At 39.3% G+C, this 24,177-nt stretch overlaps 1 protein-coding gene across 1 annotated transcript in view; it reads left to right on the forward strand.

The window, feature by feature from the left end:
* Window positions 1-23,597, forward strand: part of micu2 (mitochondrial calcium uptake 2) — a 413,733-nt gene extending 390,136 nt beyond the window's left edge. Inside the window, exons 10-13 of the mRNA XM_048597612.1 lie at window positions 10,911-11,079; window positions 14,579-14,687; window positions 19,926-20,083; window positions 22,413-23,597. Coding sequence (XP_048453569.1) covers window positions 10,911-11,079; window positions 14,579-14,687; window positions 19,926-20,083; window positions 22,413-22,517 — 541 coding nt within the window. The 3' untranslated portion in view covers window positions 22,518-23,597. The remainder of the gene's footprint in view (window positions 1-10,910; window positions 11,080-14,578; window positions 14,688-19,925; window positions 20,084-22,412) is intronic.
* Window positions 23,598-24,177: the final 580 nt, after the last annotated feature.

Consider the following 24,177-nt stretch of genomic DNA (forward strand, 5'->3'; position numbering starts at 1 on the left):
ATAATTCTAATCCTAGGTTATTCACTCAGAATCAATTCTATTTTAATGTATTAAAAAAAATTGAACAGCAGGTCAGCTACTGTTTTATTTTCACTGAGCCATGGCAAATTAAATTTTCTGTTTACATTGCTTCTATCATTGAAAGAGGGATCAAAATTATTATATTTTTTAATACTTTGTGTCAGGAATTTAATGTGGTTTAATATAGACACAACAATGCAATCTCCAGACATCTTTGCATTTTCTAAAAAATGGTGATCATTGTTGTTCATAGGGAAACCCTGAACTCTCCAATGTGCACTCGATGCTAGCTTCACGTGGCCTTTACAGCTTGGCAGCTCACAGGGCAAGTTTAATCAGTTATCAGCTTAGCTGCTGATTACAGTACTGCATGGTTGCATCTTCTTAAGGGTCAAGGGAAAACGGGCAGAAACTCATTCTATTTTTTAAAAATCACTACGCCTTTCTGCCAGTTATAACATCTGTGGTGCTCACCATGCTATCTATCGCACAGAGAAACCATTGTAGTAGTTGTGTCAGCACAATGGACAAAATACAAACATTAGTTTTTTTGAAATTACTTCCTATTAATGGACACACTTTCCTAATTCAAAAATTGTTCCTGATTCTTTTATTGATTATATTTTGAAAGAGGAGCTCTTAAACAAAGAAATCATGATCTTATGAAACGATTTGTAACCAGTTTCAAGTACCTTTATGCCACAGAATATAACAAGTAAAATGACTGAGTTTTCTTTTGGAAAAAGTTTTAGCAGATCTAATAACCACAATCTGTATCTTATTTTCTAACTACACCTAAATAAATACTGGATCAAAATGCCTTAGAATGTTTTCCAACATTAAATATATTATATAATTGCAAGTTGCTGTTATAGACATTAAACAGGATCAGAACAAATACAGTTTTAAACAGGACTGTTGCTGGCATTTATTGATTGTGAGGATGTAAAATTCCTTAATATCCAATTGAAAGTCTTCTACTACCCTCTGCTGGTGGTGTGCATTTAATATACAATGGATGCCTATGGTACATACTTTGTTTGAAATATGTTTTTGTTTTTGTACATTATCATTATAGTGATTTTTTTTCAGTATCTAATGCTATATTTGTGTATTGTTCAGAATACCGGTTTGAGGATGGTGTCCAATTTAATTTATTCAATGACTTCAAGGCTCAGTGGAAATTCAATAGAATTGATACTTAATGTTGTCTTTCCTTCTGTAGTATTTCTTGCTTATTGATATTTGCATTTGGCCTGGGAGATTATGTTCATGGGTGTATCTGAGACAGACTACAGTTGGCAAACCTTATGACAAACCCAAGTTCCTTTGGACATTTTTGGATAAAAAGCACTGTGCAGTTGCATATTTGGGTTGATTTTGAAAATTCTTAACATCAGCTCATATGGTTTTGCATAATATAAATCAGTCTTGAAGATACAATTGATTTCTTGATTTTGGAACCTCCTTAGTGGCCTCCCTAGGCATTCACTCAGCATCAAGGATGACTGACTTCTACTCCAGTTAAGATATCTAATAAGTCTGTTGCACAATTCACAGAATTTATTAAAGTAAATATACCAAATTTTCTGAGGAGTCGCAATCATGGTTAATTGTCACTGCTCCCTCTTTTTCTAGGTAAGATACAGGTTTGCATTTCTGGCAGGAAATTCTGAATGTGGATTCTTAATAAATGGGGACTATATCTTAAATGCAACTGTATCCTCATAGCATAGAATAGTTAGTGGAAGGCAAAATAGGCCCTCCCTTTTCATGGCAGTAATTGCTTTATTCTATAATTGATACATCCAGCAGCACAGATAGCCACTTTGACAGTCTTATGAGAGGGCCAATATGTAAGGTAAGTGTGTCAATAGGGTGCAGGTGTGCAGGCTGCAATGTGGGAAGGGTATAAGGTACATTTTGAGTGTTTGATGAAGGTTGAGTGGGCAGAGGAAGGTATGTGGTCTGGCAGGAAGAGGGGAACATTGTGTCTATCAAGGGTGGTGTGGAATTTTGAATACAGGGAGAATGGAAGGGGTTGTTGGTTTCCAGGGGATGGAAAACTGTCTTTTTGGACTGGTGTTGGTGTGAGGGGAGAAAATGAAAATCAAGTCTGAGAGGGATGAGCAGGCATTAGGCCTGGTGGCAGGGTTTTGGTCTGTTGGGTCTGGGGCACGGTGAGGGGTGTGGGTGTCAAGATCAGGGTCTGGGTGTGTAAGGGAGCTGGGGGAAATGTAGTTTGGAGGCTGTGGGAAGTTTCTGGGGGGCTGGTTAATACTTTCCCAGTAGTTGGACGAGGTTTTTAATTGTCCAATTTTTCCCAGGTAACTACTGACTTAACTGCAACAGAACCCTCCAAATCTTATACAAAGCACTAATAAGACCATATTGGGAATACTGTGAGCAATTTTGGTCCCCTTATCTGAGGAAAGATATACTGGAATTGGAAAAAATCCAGAGAAGGATCACCAGATTGATCCCAGTCATGGCAAGAGGAGAAGTTGAGTAGGTTGAGCCTGTACTTGTTGGAGTTTAGCAAAATGAGAGGAGACATTTTGAAACATATAAGATTCTTAGGGACTTGACAGGGTAGATACAGAGAGGTTATTTCCCTTGTGAAAGAGTCTAGACCAGAAAGCATAATCTGAGATAAGATGGATATGAGGAGGAATATCTTCTCTTAGAGGAGAATGATTTTGTGAAACTTTTTATCACAAAGTGCTGTCAAGGTTTATTACAAATATTCAGGGGTGAGATGGACAGATTTTGAATCACAAAGTGAATCAAGGGTTATGGGGACAAAGCGGGAAAGTGAAGTTGAGGATCGTTAGGTCAGCTATGATCTCATTGTTGGAGCAGAGTTGATGAGCCGAGTGGCCTACGTTCTGCTGTTCTGTCTTATGGAAAGGTTTAAGGGAATTGCTGAATAGAAACATCAATTTTCTGGGCTACTCCCTTGGAGTCTACTACATCAAGGATTCCACAAGGTCTTGTTGAGCAACTTCCATCTACACTGCAGAAGAGACTATAGGGCAATCAGAAAATCAGGGTTGTTCATAGTCTTCACAATTTCTTTCTTCCATTTATAATCAGATTTTAATGTTAATAGGCAAAAAGCTACCTCCCTCCTTTTTCCTCAATGTGTTCATCTCATTAAAAATAGCTTGCCCACTAAATTATGTAACAATAATATTTGTATCAACTTTCTCATGTTCTATGTTTATTTATCTTTTATTCAGTTCTTGTCAGTTTTTTCACTCTTGTCCAAAGTCCCCATTGCCAAGCCCAAAATGCATTGTCATGTATCTTACAATAAAACAAACACTGAAGTTCCAAGAGAAAATTTGAATTATGGATATTTACTCAGAGTGGAGTATCTTAGTGGTAATTTACTAGCTCCTGTTGGTTCCAAAGTGTACACATGACAGCAATCTTAGCAATTACTCATTTTTTTTTTCAGACTGAGGATATTTTGAGCTATGGAACTTCTGGTGTCATGCTAAAGATTTGCTTTTTGGACCGGAGGATGGGAGTGGTATTCATCATTAGTCAGTCTAAGAGTACTTTTTTATAATCAAAATTTATTCTTGCATATGGCATCTTGCAGCTTTACAATTCTTAAATTCAAGCTGAAAATCAAGTTACGGTACTGTGTGTTGTTAGGTGATTTACCATGGATCCTTAGACTCATACAGCACGGAAACAGATACTTTGGTCCAACTCGTCCATGCCAACCAGACATCCCAATCTGATCTTGTCCCATTTGCCAGCATCTGGCCCAAAACTGTCTAAACCCTTCCTATTCATAAACCATCCAGGTGGCTTTTAAATATTATAATTGTACCTGTCTCCACCACTTCCTCTGGCAGCTCATTCCATACATGCATCACCCTCTGCCTCAGGGGTCTTTTTTAAATCTTGCCCCTGTCACCTTAAACTTATGCCCTCCAGTTTTGGACCCCCCACCCTAGGAAAAAGACCTTGGCTATTCACCCTATCCATGCCCCTCATAAACTTATAAACCTCCATAAGGTCACCCCTCAGCCTCCGACGCTCCATGGAAAATAGACCAAGCCTATCCAGCCTCTCCCTATAACTCAAAACATCCAGTCCCAACAAAATCCTTGTAAATCTTTTCAGCATCCACTCAAGTTTAACAACATCTTTCCTATAGAAAGGTGACCAGAATTGAATGCAGTATTCTAAAAGTGACCTCACCAATATCCTGTACAGTTGCAACATGATGTCCCAGCTTCTGTACTCAATGTTCTGACCAATGAAGGCAAGCGTGCCAAATGCTGTCTTCACCACCCCGTCTACCTGCGATTCCATGTTCAAGGAACTATGCACCTGCACCCCAATCCAGCAATAAATTCACTGACACGATGGAGTCCAATGTTAGTTGTTTTAAGGAATTACATTGAAAGAAGTTGAATGTAGTTTTTTATGGAGTTTTATTTTAAAAATGTCTACAGCAGGTGCTTATTATTTTATCTTAAAATATGTCCTCAGGTCTGTTGTGAAGCAGGCCACAAACCCAGCACAAGCAATACCTTCCCACACACAAACTTCCCTCTGTACCTTTCTACTCATTCTGAGGTTGTTCAGCCTGACACCCAGGGAATCTCTCACCTCAGAACTCAAATTCCAACTCAAGGGCCACTTTTTTCTGGATCAGGTTTACAAATGCAGGAAAACTCTGTGTAGTCCACCTGGGAGCAACAATTCAGGATTTGAAGTCAAGGTAACTCAGTGAGCAAGGGGTGATAGGTGACTAGAACTTGGTCCATATTAGGAAAAGAACAGCAACGCGTTCAGATCTGCCTATGTTTGTAAAGGTGGAAGATGGGAGGCAATAACAAGGGATAGATGCAGTTTCATTTCAGTATGATTGAAACACTGAAGAATGTCATGAAAGTATGGTGTCGAAGACAAAATTTCCTGAATGTAATTAAAGATGAAAAAAATTGTCCAAGTGGTTTTGGGGTTTTTGGGTGGAGACATTGGGCACAGAAGTACAGAAATGTTGTTAAAAGTTTCCAAAACGTTGGTTAACCAGCAGTTACATTTAAAACCATAGAAAGTTTATTGTGTTGACTCACTTTCAGAAGGAAATTAGAGTTATGAGAAGGGACTTGCAAATCAGAGGAGACTTGACTGAAGTTTTTTATAGTAACGCAAGATCTCCAGGAATGACCTAGGAAAGGACTATGGGTAGATGCAGTTCACTACCTGCTTCTCCAGCCTCCATCTAAGGTCTATTCACTGACATTTCGTGGCATGGCTGAATGGGCAATGACCATCTCTGCCATTTTGTGCATAGAAGTCAGCATTGGTGAAACCCCAGCCTCATCATGGCTGATCTCAAATTAACTCATGTTACATTTCAGCACTTTGCCACTGCACTTTGCAATGTACAGTGACCATGAGCTCCAATGCCCCTGCAAGATTGCTTTGTACACGCGCACGCGCACGCATACGCACACGTGCACACACCTCATGCATTCACACAGAATGCATTTTATAGCTCCGAGGTTGTTTTCTTAATCCTTGCACATTATGCACTTACTTGTTTGCACTCAGTTGGCTGGCTTGCCTTACTCTTTAGTGGATTACCATTTCAATGAGAACTTATAAGGTGACTGTATCTGTGACTTGACTTGCTTTTTAGTGCATTCTGAAAGCCAGGCAGCTTGTCAAGGTTGCCAGCACTGAATAGTCAAAGGGGTAGCCATCTTGCTATACAACAATGTGTGCTAGCAGCTCGCACACTGTGGCAAGCACACTGAATGTGCTTCAGAGAATGGCCATCTCTGAAAGTCAGAAATGATTAGTGAAGTGAAGGGAGGCTACAGTCAGTCAAGAGATGCTACAATACCTAGTCAAGGTCTAATCATCAGGCCTCAGTCCAGGGGGTTAGTACAGGTAATTGGTGCTACCAGGGTCCAAATATCTATATCTTTGCAGTCCAGAGATTGGGCCGCAGCCAGCCCTGCAGATTAAGTCCAACCAGTCTGAGGATTATAGGTAAGTCAGTCAGGAATCTGTGGAAATACAAGGAGCTGTCCTCATAAGTCAGTCATGAAGTGGTCCACAGTCAGTCCTTGAAGTTTGGGCAGTAAACATTAAGGGTGCTTATCAGAGGAAGTGCAGTGGTGACTTCAAGTCTGGCGATGGGTTGTAATATATTGAGATATTGACTGGATAGTGACAGTGAAGTAGGGAGTCTCCAAATATAAGGATAGAATCTTATACAGCATAGGATCAGGTGGGGGTGGTGTGGGAAGATTTTGCAAGTCACCACCAACCTAGCTTCAATGGGGAGGACTGGATAGCTTTAGTGAATATGGTTGAATAGTGAATATATAAGCCAAGGGCTGAGGGGGAAAATTAGGGGTGTTAACCATCAAATAAAATGGATTGATGGTAACATGGGAAGCTTGAAAGGTGATGAGGTGACTGGGATAGCAACACAAAACAGACATGAGGGAGTGGAGAACCTCTTGACTGTCAGGTGGAGCCTAGAACCACTTCACAGGAGCATGAACTGGTTAGAATGTCACTTTCAATGTCAACTGCACAATAAGGAAGAAATGCAGCTGTTAATACATTCACAGTGGGTGAAGTAGCTTTTTTATTCGGTCTGCAGGAACAAGGTATATACATTTGCACTGAGGTTGCTTTGAATGGTAATTGAGCATTGGTCATCTCCCATTCTTGAATGAGTAGGCACTCCCTTGTTAAATCACATAAGCAATCTTTCCCTCCAGAGAAGTGTATGTTCATGAATGGTCACCCTCTGGGCAGTAAGTGCAGAGCATAATTGTGGACGAGGCCCTGTTACAAGGTATTTACATTATCTTTGGTCTCAATGAAGTGAGATTGAGGTCCCTTGCACCCAACCTCTCATCTTGCCATTGATGCTGAGCAACAGTGACGTGAGTGATAGAGTGTTAGCCTGCGTGCATTTTGGCAGCCAGTGTTCTACAGTACTGGCTTTCTATGGCTGCTGCAAACCTCTCCATGGAGACAGCCAAATGCACTCATGTTGGAGCCAGCATACTGCTGAAAACAGTGGACTTAGTTTACCAAATGCCTCTGACAAATCTGCCTTTGACTGTTCATGCATTGTACAGCTATTAACGGCCAACACTATGCAATTATCTTTTATCTGGGGCTCAGCAAGTATCTGGTGTCTGACAGTCCTCTGAACACCAACACACTGAGGTGTTTCTTCTCCAAACACCTGTGGAATTTTGCCAGTGTTTGGTTTGCTTTTTGGGTTGTGCCAGTGCTTTTTTTCCTGAATTTTATCCAGATTAAAAGCAACCAAGGTGAAAATCTTTGAGCTGATGGAGGGTGCAGGAGAAAATGTTGCTGGTGCATCTTCTGAGGAATTTATGGCTTCTTCCTCAGAAGTGGAGGAAGTGCTAAGGGACAGAACTGTTCAGGATGACAGATATATCCAGCCTGAATGAGAAAAGAAGAGTCATTGGTTGTACCATAGGGATGGTAGCTTAAGCATCTTAAGAATAAGTTAACAGTGGTGATAATGGGAGAATTGTCTAGCACAGAACAACAAAGTTTACTGGGTCACCTTGGCGTGTATGTTTTGGTGTTCTCATGAGCAGTCTCGATCCTCTGCAGCCATCTCAAGGATCTTCTCCTCATGAGGTTGAAGAGCCAAATGTAAGCTGTACTGTGGCTCATCTCCACTCATGTAACATTTTCTGCTGCAATTAGATGGAAGGAAGCATTGAGTGAGATAAAAAGTGGATGGAAAAGCTGTTCATGGTTGTGCAGGAGCAGCAGAGGTGGTGAGGTGTCTCAAGTGAATGAGTAGAAAGCACTGAGGGTAGGAAACATTAGTAGTTTAGGGCTATGAGATGGGTAAAAGCCAAAAATTGGAGCTGCCTCATGCAATGGTGAAACCTGTAGACCACTAGCCTTAGCGATCTTACTGTGCAGTGGCAGAGTTAGAGTGAGTATGAGGAAGCAGAGAGGATTGTGGGACTCACCTTTGCAGAGTACAAAAGATCATTAACCTTCTACCACCTCTGGGCATTTCTTTTAATACCTGAAGTAGCACTGACCTTGGCTGTTATCTGTGTCAAGGTTGATTGGAACTGGTGCTGTAGCCTCCTTTGCCAGTTCACACGAAAGAGGATGGTCTTTATCATCCAGTACCTTCTCCAACACCTCCATGTCTCTCGCTGAAAAAATGTACCACCTCTTCTTTCTGGGACATATCCGTTCCTGAAATGATCGAGCAGCAGAGTAAGAAGGCCAGTTGCTGGCTTACAGCAATGAACAATTCTGCTTCTGCTGCAGCATGAGTGCATGAGAAAAATGCTATAATTCATAATTAATGAGATGGAAGACTGCATGAGCAAAGTCGCTGTCAGCCATGATGGGAAACTGAAAATAACACTTAATCAAAAAAATGGAAACATTCAGTCATTGTCACTGCTTCCTGATCTCAGAGAATTAAGAATGATCAATTTAAAGTTTGTCACTTTAGGCAGGCTTTAGGTTTGTCACTAATACGGAGAGGCAGGCTCAGGTATAGGTAGAGGATTAAATCCCCATAAGTGGCATCAGGTCAGGACCCTGACATGATTCTGCCAATTCCAGATTATATTAACATGATATGCAGCAGAACATAGACTTCCTGTGAAACATTCAAGAAAATCATTACAATATGCAAACAGATAAATAGATTTGAAGTTAACTCTGTATTCTGGTTTTAATAACAGGAAGGCAGGTTTCCTGAGCTCTCTGCATCTTTATAAGTCAACAAGGCAAGTGCACAGCGAGAAAGGGAATTCTAGAACTTGGGGCTTTGGCAGCTGAAGGCACAGGCACCAATAATGTTTCAATTAAAATCAAAAGTGTTCAAGAAGCCAGAATTAGCAAAGTGAAAAGATCTTGGAGAGATGTGAAGCTGAAGAGAGATAGGGAGAAGCAAGGTCATAAAATGATTTGAAGACAAGAATAAAAGTTTTAAAATCAAAGTATTGTTTAATGGGAAACCAGTCTCTGTCAGCATGTATGCTCTGTCAGCATGTATGGGTGACAGTTAAATGGGATTTGGTCCAAGTAAGAACATTGACTTACAGAATTTTGAATGATTTTGAATCAACTTTAGACAGGCTGGAATGTAAGAAATGCTAAAATATCATACAAATTGCTAAATGAAAACAATATTGTAAGATGTGTAATGTAGTGTAAATGAAAGTGAGGCAAAAGGCATTGCAAGAAGCAAGATAACAGAAACCAGAGAAGATCATTTAAGCAATTTACTAACCTTGTCATTTAGATTTGTATACAGAAGATGCTTGCACCATGCTGCTACCAAATCCTTCTAATCCCTCTGGGCACCATTGACAGCAAGGCTTTTAACCAACATGCTCTTATATGCTGCAATTTATTTCCTGAATCATCCACTTTACTACTTACTTCTTCAAAAGCTTCCTCAAAATGTGTCTTTGATTGTGCCTTTGTTAATTTCCTGTATTACCTTCTTGCTGCTCAGTAAGCACTGGTCTCACAAAATTGACCTTTTCCATATAAAAGGCAATATATAAAAGTCTTGATAAAGGAGAATCTACCTCAAATATGCTTCAGACCAATTTGCATTTATTCTGCTAGATGGCAGCCTATTCTGTCAGATTCATAAGTCACATGACACCAGGCTATAGTCCAACAGGTTTATTTGAAATCACAAGCTTTCAAAGCACGTCTCCTTCATCAGGACTTCACTTGGTATCGTGTGACTTCTAACTTTGTACACTCCAATCCAACACCAGCACTTTCACATCATATTCTGTCAGTTGTTGGAAATGTTTTGTTAACTAATGATGAATAGAACAGAATCAGCTTACACTGAGATAAAAAGCAAAATACAAACTCTGACCATTCCATGACAACATTACGTGATGGTACATTTAGCCCTGAGTTCATTGAAACAGTTTAATAGTGTACTGTATAGTATAGTACCCATTCCTTACTAATTTATTTTTTTATTATCTATTTACATGCTTAATCTTTTATTCTCCATCATTGAATGTTTTCCAGACTTTTGTAATTAAACATAGTTCAGTTGATAGCATTCTTTAATAAGGATATTTAAATGAACAATTTCCTTTCACAATATGAATTTTACATTTCAACTTTTACAACAGTGTTCATTTTGACATAGATGACACATTTTGTGAAAATCGCAGCAAATGCTTCAAAGCTCCAGTTCGTGAAGAGCTACAGACATAAATACATTAAGTCCACACTCCAGGCATTTCTGAATGTTCAGCCCCAGAATGCATCTGAACATATCAGAACAGACTTATTTTCACAATGTTTCATTTTACTATCTGAGGCAAAAAATATCTGAAACAGTGCCAGCTTTCCCTGCAGTAGGAGAGGTCACCTCAGTATGAACTTTGACATAACAGAATCCTTTCAGCTTTTTCAGAGGACATCTGTAACATCAGATGGTCGGCAAAGAGGAACCATGAGATCACATGGACTATGTAACTACATTTATGTCAGACTCTCTAAAAGTTGGAGCAGTATTAGTAACATGACCTAAATCAGGTGGGTCTACCTATAGCAAGTTAGTTGCAGTAGTTGAAGAAGCCATCATCTTGAGAGCAATTATGAAGAGACAATAAATGCTAGCCTAGTCAGTTGCGCCACATCTCATCAGTGAATTTAAAAAATCTGCATCCCATGGATGATTTTTTTTAAAAATGCCTGATTTTCAGATTTTGAAGCACAAAGTCAAAATTTGAAGTACTTTCGTTGAAGTAACAAATGGCTTCAAATGGACTCTTGGGCTGGACTTTGACTTTTTAACAACTTTGATCTCTGATGTGTCCCTTTTTTAGATTTATGGAAGACTTGCAAATAGAAGTGCAAGAGATTGAATTTACAGAATTCTCTCGAGGCATGAAAACCATGAGAAGAGAGGAGTTTGCAGCATGGCTGCTCCATTTCACTGAAGAGCAAAACCGTGATATTTACTGGAAGAAAGTGAGGAAATTACCCCCAGGAGAGGTTAGCATTTACCTAATATTGTTAGTCTCCCAAGCTGGTTAGTTGTCTAAATGGCAGCATTTACATATACCATTTCCAGCAATCTGAATTAATATCTAAAGAAAATGCTAATATATGTAATTTTAAATAACCTACTTTGTCGCAGGAGCTGGTAACATTACTAGTTAAGAGAAATTAACATTTTTACAACAGGAGTTTTGTAAACACAGCAGACATATAGTTATCAATTATTTTCTTCATACAATGTCTCAAAATAAAATTTAGGATATTATTCAGATTTCATGGAAGGAAACATTCAGGTTTTTTCAATAATTCATTCACGGAATGTCAACATCACTGGTCAGGCCAGAATTTAATGCACATCCCTAAGTGCCTAGAGGGCAGTTGAGAGTCATCTACACTGCTGTGAGTCTGGGGTCACATGTTGTCCAGACCAGGTAAGGATGGCAGATTTCCTTACTAGAAGACATTAGTGAACCAGATGAATTTTTCCAACAATCAGCAATGTGAATATAAGACTTAAGGGCAGGGGTAGACCATTTAGCCTATGAACAGCATTTCCATTATTTTACTATTGGCTGTGCCAGCGTCCGAGGCCCATGCGTGGCAACAACTTCCAGAATCAGAAGTCAATGCCATGATCAAAATACTGACGCGATCACCACGTGGAGAACATCAGAGCAGCTGCACATGCACAGCCTCCCCTTCTCCACTATACCATTTGATCGTGGTTAATCTGATTGTGGTCTCATTTCCTGCCTGCACCCATAACCCTTGACTCTCTTGTCCATCAAAAATTGAACTGAGTCTCAAATAAGTTTAAAGACCCAGCCATTAGTACCTTCCAGGGAAGAGAATGCCATGTTCTTAATGAGGGAAAATATTTCTCCTGATCTCTGATTAAAAAGGAATATCTCCTATTCTTGAAGTCCCCTAGCTTTAGTCTCCCCCACAGAGGAAACATCCTCCAGGGCACTCCATTAGTGGCATAGACTCATTTGTCTCTACACTGCTTCCTGTTAGCTAACCAATCCTTTATCTGTGACAATTTGTTACCTCTACATCATGTATTCTAATGTTGTGCAACAACTTTGACTTGGCACCCTCTACCTATCAAAAAAAACTAATAGAAAAATTAAACATGAATTTCCTTTCACAAAGCCATGTTGGCTCTGCCTGGTTAAATCTTGATTTTTTTTTAAGTATCTTGCTATAATCTCCTTGATATTTTATTTATTCATTGTGGGAATTAGATCAGCATTTATTGCCTATCCCTAATTGCTCTGTAGGCAAATAAGAGTCAATCATATTGCTGTGGGTTTGGAGTCACATGTAGCCCAGACCAGGTAAGGATGGTAGATTTCCTTCCCTAAAGGACATTAATGAGACAGATGGATTTTTATAATAATCAACAGTAGTTATAGTTGCCATTAGGGGAGCTTTTTATTCCTGATTTCATTTCGAATTCAAGTTTCACCATCTGCCACAGTGAGATTTGAACCCATGTTCCTAGAACATTAGCCTGGTGTTATAGCTTGGTCAATAGTTTCCTGCTTTCTGCCTCCCTCTGTCTTGAATTCCAATCCTATTTTTCCATTTCCTTATTATTCCATGACTTACTTACAAAAAAACTGCTGCTAGAAGAGTTTCATGATGCTAGACGGTCACTCTGGAGAATTGAGAAGATATTCATTGTGGCATGAGTAGTTACTTTGTAATTTTCACAGATAAAGCAAAATCCAGCAAATAATTTTGTTTTTGCCTCTTGCCACCTTCCCTGATAGAGAGTCATACAGCACTGAAACAGACCCTTCTGTCCAACTCATCCATGCCAACCCAAACTGAACCAATCCCACTTGCCTGCATTTGGCTCATATCCCAATAAACCTTTGTTATTCATGTACCTATCCAAATGTCTTTAAATGTTGTAACTGTACCTGCATCTACCATTTCTTCTGGCAGTTCATTCCACACCCAAACCACCATCAGTGTGAAAAAGTTGCCCCTCAGATTCCTTTTAAATTTTTCTCCTCTCCCCTTAAAAATATTCCCCCTAACTTTGAGCTCACCAACCCCAAGGAAAAGACCTTTGCTATTCACCTTATCTGTGCCCCTCATGATTTTATAAACCTCTCTAAGATCACCCCTCAACCTCCTATGCTCCAGTGAAAAAGATCCCAGCCTATCCAGCCTGTCGTTTAACGCAAACTCTCCATTCCTGGCAACATCCTGGTAAATCATTTCTGAACCCTCTCCAATTTAATAATATCCTTCATAGAGCAGGGCAACCAGAACTATACACAGTACTCCAAAAGTGGCCTCACCAACATCCTGTACAACCTTAATATTCTTGATTTTAGTTCTTTGCAAAAACCAGCTTGACTTCTTTTTCTCCCACTTGTTCAGTCCCTCCTCACTTACATTCATGGGTGTCCTGATACTTTGGGTCGATTCTATAATTTTTCTGACCCTGGCCACCACCTCTACACCATGGATATGTAATCTCTCTACACATCCGTCACCCATCAGGAGGGTCTGAAGGCTGTCTGCATCTTCATTGAAAAGAAGCCTGCACAGTCTCCATCCACCACCACCCTCTCGATTTCACTTTGAACAACTTCCCCTTTAACTCATCTCACTTTCTCCAAGTCAAAGGTATGACTTTGGATAACTGCATGGCCCCCAGGTATGCTTGTCTCTTTGTGGAGTATATGGAATATTCCTTATTCCAGTTCTACACAAGGCCTTCACCCACAGTAAACTGTTCAATACATCAATGATGTCTTCAATGCTGCTTCCTGCTCTTATCTGGAATTTTAAAAATTAATCAGTTTTACTTCCAATTTTCATTCTGTGTCGCCGTCACCTGGTCCTCTCTGACTCTTGCCACCTCCCACTCATCTCTCTCTCTCTTTCTCTTTCTCTCTCTCTCCCCCTCCACCCCCCCCCCCCACCCCCCCCCCCACCACTTGACTGCTATGTTTCCATTTCTGATGTTATTGGGTTCTTATTGAGATATGGATACAAAAGTGAGATAGCTGAACAGGCATTGTCTATTTGTTAACCTAGCTGGTGAATCTCAGCAGAGTAAGCCATCTCAGCAGAGTAAGCAATCTCAGGGGATATTAGTTCAGATCCCAGTCGTTCCCTTACTCAACATTTATACACTTGCACATCCAGCATGGGCCATTTAGGGAGCATTAGGAGTATTGGCAGATTTTTATTTCCCTGCCTAATGTAGTGGTATTAAGGCCAATTTTAGCACCAAAATCCCCCAATTCTGTGACTGAGCATGTATATAACTCAATGTAGACCAGAATGCAGTTACAGCGAATTTCCAGTTCCATAATCCAAGAACGTCAATCTGTCTCTCTCATATTCTTTTTCTTGTTCTTTCTCTCTTTCAATCTCTCTATTACTATTCAATGCTGTCTTTGCTCCTATACATTTCACATAGAACTTATCCTTAAATAGTAACTGCTTTTTATTTATGTTCCAGAGCATTTCCTTTCAAGAATTCAGGGCATTTTGTCAGTTTCTGAATCATCTTGAAGATTTTGCTTTCACCATGAATATGTTCACTGCAGCTAATCGTCCTGTTGGAATAGGTATGTATAGTGCAACATTATATATTATTCTGAAATCAGAAAGGTATTTTGACTAAGAAGGTATTTTTTAATCCGACAGCATCAAAATGATAGGATGTATTGGAGTTGGATTATTCAAGTCACATAAGATCTAAACTAGTGCTTTCATCATTCATGCTGATTTTACCCACTGCAGAAATAGAAGGATAAGGCAAATGAATGTGTGACTGAAAAGTTGATGCAGGAGGGAGGGCTTGAAAACTTGAATGAATTGTAAACTATGTGGAACTCCAAAAGGATATTGACAAGTTGGTGAAATAAGCAGAAATGTGGCAGATGAGGTTCAATGTCGAAAAATGTGAGGTGATGCACATCACCTGGTCAGAAAAACACTGAAAGACACCACAAAATTGGGTTTAATTCCACCGTAATGGCCAAGTAAGTATAAATTTGTGGATACTGTGGAGGACATTGCTGCAGGAGTTCCTCAGGGTAGTTTCCGAGACCCAATTATAAAGAGGTACAGGAACAGAGCGACCTGGGTGTATATGTGCACAGATCATTGAAGGGGGCTGGACAGGCAGGGAAAGCAGTAAATAAAGCAAACAGTATTCTCAGCTTTATTCATAGAGGTATAGAGTGCAAGAATGAGGAGGTGATGTTGAACATGTACAAGACATTTGACAGACCTCAGCTGGAGTATTTTATACTGTTGTGGAGCGACATTATAGGAAAAATGTAAATGCATTGGAGAGGGTGCAGAATTGATCTAGCAGAATGGTACCAGGTAGGAGAAACTTCAGCGAAGAAGATAGATTGAAGAAATTTAGACTGTTCTCTTGGAGAGAAGCCCAAGAAGAGATTTGATAGAGGGTTTCAAAATCATCAGTAAGCTGGATAGAGTAAGTAGGGAGATGCTGTTTCCATTTTTGTTTCTTCTGTAAAAGAAACAAGAACGAGAGGGCATAGATTTAAAGTGTTATGAAAATGGAGTAAGGATGATGTGAAGAAAAACCTTCTCACACAGTGAGTTGTTAGGCTATGAAACACACTGCCTGGAAATGTGGTGGGGTCCAGTTCAATTTAGACATTCAAAAGGGCATTGGATGTTTTTTGGATAGTAATGGTGTGCAGGGTTAAGGGTAACAGGCAGGACATTGGTAATAGATAATAAAGCTGGTGTTGGCACGATGGGCTGCACTGTAATACTTTTGTGATTCTGTGAATCTATTTACTTTCATCGTTCTGTCTTGAATGTCCTCCAAACCTTTCCTCATGAGTCATTCTATGCCTGTAGCCCTGGACAAAACTGGTCAGCGGACAATTCTACCATAATAGCCAAGAAAGTGTAGGTTTGTGATACTGTAGAGAATATCACTGCAGGTGTTCCTCAGGGTAATTTCCGAGACCTAACCACTTAAGTTGTTTTATCAATGACCTTCTGTCCATCATAAAGTCAGAAGTGTGGATGTACACTGATATTTGCATGATGGTCGGCACAATGGTCACGACTCTGCACATACTGAAGTAGTCTATGTCAGAATGCAGCAAGACCTGTATACAAAATCTCTGCTTGGGCTGAAAAGGAGCAGGTAACATTTATACCACAACAATGCTAGGCAATAATCACCCCAACAAGAAAGAATCTATCCATCGCCTCTGGTCATTTAATGACATTACTATTGCTGAATCTCCCACTATCAACAACCTGGGTAAATGATTGACCAGAGACTGACTTAGCCTTATAAACCCTATGCCTACAAGAGCAAGTCAGAGGCTAGGAATCCTTCAGTAAGGACCTCACCTCCCGACTCCCCAAAACATGTTCACCATCTACTAGGCACATGTCAGGAGTGTGATGGAATACTCCTCACTTGCCCGAATGAGTGCAGCTCCATCAAAACTTAAGAAGCTTAACACCATCCAGGACAAAGCAAAACATGTGATAGGCATCACCTCCTCATATATTGACTCCCTCCACCAGGGACACTCAGTAGCAGCATTGTATATTATCTACAAGATGCCCTGCAGTAGTTCGCCAAAAATCCTTAGACAGCACCTTCCAAATCCATGACCAATTCCAACTAGGAGGACAAGGGCAGAAGATGAGGACACCACCACCTGCAAGCTCCCCACCAAGCCACTCACTATCCTGACTTGGAAATATACTGCCAATCCTTCAGTGTTGCTGCAACAAAATCCTGGAACTCTCTCCCTAACAGCATTTTGGGGGCACTTACAGAAAATAGACTGCAGCAATTCAAGAGGACAGCTCATCATCATCCTCTTGAGAGCAACTAGGACAACACATTCTGACCAAGCCATGGCTGCTGACATCCAATGAATAAATAAAAACAAATACTGGGTGAGTGAAGGCATGGAGAAAAACTGCAGTAAGCTGCAACACAAATGGTAGTTGGAGGTACTTGTGCACAAAACACAGAAAGCCAGCACAAAGGAGCAGCAGGTAATCAGGGAGCCTAATGGAATGTTGGCCCTTATTTCAAGGGGATTGGAGTATAAGAGTAGGGAAGTCCTACTGCATCTGTACAAGGTGCTGGTGAAACTACATGTGGAGTACTGTGACTGTTTTGGTCTCCTAATTTCAGGAAATATTTCATTGAAGGCAGTTCAGAGAAGGTTCACTGGGATGATCCTCGGTATGAAGGGATTGTCTATGAGCAAAGGCTAAACAGGTTGGGGCTCTACCCACTGGAGTTTAGAAGAATGAGAGGTGATCTCATTGAAACATATAGAATTCTTAAGGGGCTTGACAAGGTAAATGTTTCCCCTCATGGGAGACTCGAGGACCAGAGGGCATAGTTTCAGAAAAAGAGTAGCCAATATAAGACTGAGATGAGAAGGAATTTCTTCTCTGAGAGTTATGAACCTTTGTAGCTCCTTGCCGCAGAGAGCTGTGGGTTCAGAATTCTGGTGTATATTTAAGGCTGAGATAGATTCTTGAATGGGAGAGTGCAGGGTGGTGGTAGTGGAATCAAGAGTTACTGGGAAAGGGCAGGAAAGCGGACGTGAGAAATGTTGCACCAGCCGTGATCCTACTGAATGGTAGAGCAGGCTCGAGGAGCCAAAAGGCCTACTCGTGTTCCTATTTCTTATGACATTGCAGTCTTCTGCAGGCCTGCATGCCAGTGCTCTTCCTACTGCACTGAGTTGGACCATTACGTTATTCATGGAGTAGCGCTCAGCCCCTGCCTGCTTTTTCTTTATTCTACCTTTGGCAAAGGTTTCTACCATCTGGGGACCCATTATTGCTAAGCAGTTATTAGCAGGAATAACACCGGATAAAATTTTATATCATTAATATTAAAGAACATTATGACTGCCCAAAACTGGGCAGATGTATAAACCCCACCTGGTGGATGTAGGGTTTCTTAGACTATCTGTCATCTCCAAACAAAACATACGGACAGCAGCAGTTCAAGAAAGAAGCTCATTGCCTATTTTTCAAGGGCAACTAGGCAACAAATGCTAGCCCAGCCAGCAACACTCACATCCCACAGTGAATAAGAAATAAATTGGGTCATGTCTCGTAACAAATCCAACATGACTTTTCTCTAAACAACATGTTCATGTTGCAAAACTGAAGACATAATAGAAGATATTTTCCAAGCAGTTTTGTCCTGTCTGTTTATGTAAATCTGATTTGAAAAAATCCATTAAAGCCAAATCTGCGCTCACTTGACATTGTGGATTTATTTTCAAATGTAGAAAATAGATTCCGGAGCATGATCCCTAAACCAGGAAAGGCCTTTGTTTAAATTTTATAATGGAAGCAGTAACCTCCTGTATATTTCCCCAACATGTCTGTTTGTGGTACCTTCTATCATTAGTGGGCACCAGAGTTCTGGGTAATGATAAATGTATAGAAGCTCACTTACAGTGTTATTAAGAGCAATTCAGTCATTCACAATTTTCCTCTTGACCGGTAAACTGTGGCCTCCAACTTCATTCTCATGCCAGACATATTCCAATAATGACCTGTGATGCTTTTGAATGGCATGAATGACTACCTTCCTTGTAACTTCCTCTGATAGAACCACCCCTACTTCCACAAACATGAAACAGAAGTGTGGGTTGCATTTGCTTCTGATTGAGGACTCAGAGCTATACCTCGTGTTCCCGTCACTTACTTCTTTCCTGTCGCTTCTTATTACTGTTGCACTTTTGGTTTTGATAAAAATGTCTTTACAGTGTCTCTATTCTGGCAAGCTTGATCGTCTGCACTTCCTAATATGAATTACCAAAGGCAAGTTTTCTTTCCCAGCAATGGTGTACTATCTACTTACATCCTAGAATTCATTTAAAGCTATGCATATTTATGTTAAAGAGCTAACTACAAAACAAAAACGTTTGCAAGCAGCACACTTCCCTTCAAGTGAACATAATTTCATTTCCTTACCAGTCAGGTGTAAGCTATCTTGCTCTTGGAGAATGTGCCATTGTACTCATTAGGATCACAAATCGAGCTTTCAGGCACAATCTTCATGCCTTTGAGAAGTAGTCTGTCTGCACATTGTGTAGTTACGTAATGACACCCAGGCATTACAAATGTGTGAGCTGGTTAAGTTTCCTGTGCATACAGCAGCATGGTGTACAATGGACACTGTCTTGCCCATAAAACAGCCTTCTTTGTGAAGCACAGGTGGCATTTGCACATTTTCTGAGCATGCCTCATGTTGCTAGGTGGTGATTCTGCAACTTGAATTTTTGCAATGCATCCTAGGTGGATGCAAATTCTCTCTGATGACTTCTTTGCCATTTTATTTATCTTTGAATTTCCGAAGGATAAGAGGAATTCCCAGAACAACTCATTTTGCACCAGACAACAAAAGCAAAACCAACAAAGTAATACCACATACTCACTCCCATTGCAGATAAGTAAAACTTTACTAGAAATGCCAGATAATAAGATACAAACACTCCTAGACCTTCAACAATGACATTGCGTTCCTGGAGCTTTGGTATAGTTCAGAATTTAAACTTGAATGGGCTACAACTTTAACTGGTTGAGCAATGATGAAAAGTCTACATCGTGCCGAATTAATTAAGTACATTAAACTTTGCCTTTTATATATTTAACATGCTTCAACTAGATAAGAAATGCTACATAAATCCATGGTAGCACTTGCAACAATATATTACTTGTTCAAGGAGAAGTACATTTTATATCTTGATGCTTTTATTGATATTGGAACAACTTTGTCTAAATGTTACGCATGTTTTCCATGTTAAATTTAGGACAATTCAAGAGAGCTGTGAAAGTCGCAACAGGGCAAGAATTATCAGATAATGTTCTTGATACTGTCTTCAGGATTTTTGATGTGGATGGAGATGGGTGTCTGAGCAAACAAGAGTTCCTTGGAGTGATTATGACAAGGCTGCATCGTGGCTTGAAGGTGATATTAAAGTTCTAAGTAAAGTTGCTGCATTTTCCAAACCAGTGAATATAATCATAGGTTGACCTTGGGTTAACATCTGAACTGACAGATAGCAGCAGTGCAGCACTTCCTCAGCCTTCCTAATCTACCTTCCCTTGAATACATTTATGTTTTTAATTTAATCTTGTGGAGATATGTTCCACATTTTAATGACTCTCTGGTCAACAAAGTTTCTCCTGAATTAGTTGTTGGATTTATGAGAGATTTATCTTTTATTTATGGCTCCTGATTGCACTTGTCTTCCTCACCATACCATCCTCCACTCTCTGCCAAGTTTTCATCTCTCTAATGGTTGAAACATTTTCTCCATGTTTACTCTACTACACCGTTAAAATCTTTAAGACCACTATTAGTTCAACCTTCAGTCATTTCTTTTCTAGAGAAAAGAACCTCAGGCTGCTCAACATTTTCTGACCAGTACAATCTCTCAATTCTGGATAAGTACAGAATTGAGGCAAAATTGACTGAAGAGTCAAAAACAAAGGTGCTTTCAGATCGGTTGGAGTAAAATGCTCCAGAGCACAATTTGGGAGTACTAATATTTCTAATTCATCTCAAAGGATTGGTTTGAAAAATTAAATGCAAATTAGTTCAGTTTGTATTTGATACTGTATTAAGAGGAGCAGGTGGCAGCACAGAATTTACGGAATGTTTTGAACAAAATATGAATATAAGCAGAACAAAAGCATATAAAATTTAATATAGATGAGTGTAAAATAAGCCAATACAAAGCCTACAGAATGTTAACTGCATAATCAAATAAGAGGAAATCTTGATTAAACTTGTTAAGTGCTTAGGTTATACTGCACCTTGATTTACATCCAGTTTTGTCACCAAGACATAAAGGAGATAGTCACGTATCAGAAACAGCGCAGACAGTGAAATAGCCAGGCAAGAAATGGAAAGATTAAATCATGAAGATTACTATCGTGTAAATTATGGAAGTCCATGAAAGGAACGCAGGTTTAAGTTAGTAAAAAGTAAATTTAATATTATCACAAAGTTCTTCTCACAAAATGTGATCAGAATAAAGGGCTGGATTTAATGCTTAACTTCCTTTGGTTTAAAGGTGTGAGACTTAGTAAATCCAGGAGGTACTTGCTCACCGCTCACCTTCCTACCTATGCATCAACTACATTTATCTCACTAGTGGAGCTGGCTTTGGCCAGCCCAGCTATCAATGGACCAATTTGAGGGCATCTGGTGGGGAATGCCCATTTAAGGGCCTCATCGACTATGGTCAGGACTTCAGTGACAGCAGAAGAAGCCCACACTAAACATTCAGCCCAGTATTTCTTTCCTGGACCCGTTGGAGGGCTACTCATATACCAGTTTGCAATCCCCTCATGGCCTCCCAAACACCACCCTTTTCACCCCAGGGTGGGAAGAAGCAGGCAGGCTCCATTTCTAACCTGACCAAATCCTAGATACACCGATGTAAACTCTGTCCCAAAGTGTTGACATTTCTGACATCTGACTGGCTGGCAACTCTCAGAGGGAGTCTCCTGATCCAGAAGGGCAGGAATTCTGTATTCAGCCTATTAATGGCAGTTAAATGGTTTTGGAAAGCCAAGGTTCACCTCAATGTGCTCCTCCGTCAAGTTATTAGACAAGGAAAGCATCCTCTTTAATTCAAGGAATGGACTTTCAAATAAAATAGTAGAAATGAAAACTTTGAAATCATTTAAGAAACTGTTAAACACTGTGATGAAGATGTTGCAGAATCTTTCTTGACAGACAGTGAATTTGGTGGACAAAATAGCATTCCTGCAAGTGATCCCACAACTTGGATTGAGTGTGACAAATTGTGATGTGATGTTTATCCATATGTTAGGCCCTTTTCACATCAGTTAAATTTCTGACTGAAGTACCCACACAACAACAACTCTACATCAGTTAGGGATAAAGTCCTGATGAATTCAGAAAAGCATTGATAAATGAGGCTGAAAATCTACTCTTCAGTTATTAAATGTTACATTGTAAAAAAACATGAATGGTACACAATTTGGGCAACACAGTAGCAGTGGCGTTCACAATGGAGTACAGAAGGTGGAAAATTTATAGATTTAAAGTATATTGAATGTATGTGAAAAGATGGAAGACAAATAATCATTTATCGTTTTATATCTATTGGATAATACCTATATTCCTGGGTTTATAAAAATCTTGAATACTGACATAATGTGTCCATAGTAATTTTGACTGGAACAGAATGACCCAGTAGATTATGACAAAAAAATCTGTGTCTGTTTACAGTAACTGAGACTCAATCCTTTGGTTTCAATAGGCACCAATACAACATGGTTTCAAAGGCTATTTTAAATGTGTGAAGAAAGAGACTATTGTTGGAGTTCATGAAGCCTGGAAGCAGACTGGAAGAAGCCCCTGTTAAAACTACTGGGCATAAAGTCTTTATACATAAAATAATCCAATGCTATACACGAGGGACAGTTTGTTGAGGAAATTTGTCACGGGTGATTTAAAACAAGCTTCAAAATATCTAGGATTACTAGAAAGTATCCAGAATTTTAAAAAATGTATTAAGTGTGTCTTGCTTACATATGTAAGAAGTGTCCTTACACAAAAATAAAACAACATCGTTTTCATGAAAATGTATTTTGTCAAGTCTTTTCACATTTGTTTACAAGCATGTACCACACTGTAATGAAGAAAAACACTGTCAATTTTGTCACTTATGTGTGACATAATTCTGATAAAAATGTCTGTGGTATTTTTGACTCCTTTTGTTCCTCCAAATAATGAGTTTTTTTCAGCATTTTTTCTTGAAGGCAATGCACTTTAAATAAAATTAAAATAGTTGAATCACTAACCTTTTTTATATATGTCAGGCAATTCATTTTTCTCAGATGCTGTTAAAAATACAAAGAAAGAAATCTGTTTGCTTAGCTCTACCCTTAAGTGCACTACACAGATCTCAGGGGCAAGAGGAGAAGGGGCTTCTACCTGGATGGCATTCTCCATTGATTTATTTGGAGAAGACCACATAGGAATAGTCCACAGTTTTACTTGCCCCAATAAATCAGCATAGATCTATGTAGCACCAAAAGTCATGTTATACGATTTAGTCCTAGAAAATATTGCTACTTCAGTGCAAAGCGTGAAATATTCAGGGACTTAATTAAATGTGTCTTTATGTTATTGTATACATGTTTGTTTTAAGAATCTAAGACAAAATATTAAAAACATAAGAATTGTTTTAAAATTACATTTAAGATGTAAAATTCTACATTGTAAAGTTGTCGGTAATTTATCCTAATGCCTGCTGTGTGGATCTCAGAACAATTATTCTTCAACAACTGTGATTATGTTTTCGATGTTGGATAAAACTGCCCTCTGATTTAATTATTTTATTTGAATATGTAAGAACTATGAAGATTTCATCAAAATCCACAACATCTGGATTCTTTATTAACTGTGTTGCTTTTGCATTAATAAAGTTTGGCTTGTGAAATCTGTGTTTAAATTTATTGTGTCATAACACGCATGACCAGTGCAAATTTTGTTTTAGCCTACCAAGGGAGCAATAATCATTCCTTTAATCCGGTTGTTGTTAAAATATTTGTTGTAATCCTTGTGGTATGCAACTAAATGATATGTAATTGCCAGGCTTAAGTCAGCGAACCATCTAAGTATCAGCTGATGCACATCTGTAAATGAGAACATTCAGTTTGTTTGGAACTGTGTTGACTTCACAGTAGATTATCCTGATCCTGTAAAGACAACATCTAATTTATGCAGCTACACTGCAACTGTTTGTAAAAATACTAGCCTGTACTCATTGTAAACAATCATGGCCTTTGGGTATCTGAATGCAGGAATTGTATTTATATTCAGAGTACATTTTCTTTTTGATTTTCTATCCATTGCAGCATTGTAAAATGTTTGAATCTGAAAAGCATTGACTTCAGTCTAACCTCTTTCCACAATCCAATAGAGAATTTAGTCAATATTTGAGTGAATTGAAACCTAAAATGGGGAATTCTATACTGTTAGTTGCAGAGAGTAAAGAAGGTGATTCAAAATCTAAAGAA

The sequence above is a fragment of the Rhincodon typus genome, chromosome 6 (assembly GCF_021869965.1).
Source record: "Rhincodon typus isolate 14 chromosome 6, sRhiTyp1.1, whole genome shotgun sequence".
Taxonomy (NCBI): domain Eukaryota; kingdom Metazoa; phylum Chordata; class Chondrichthyes; order Orectolobiformes; family Rhincodontidae; genus Rhincodon; species Rhincodon typus.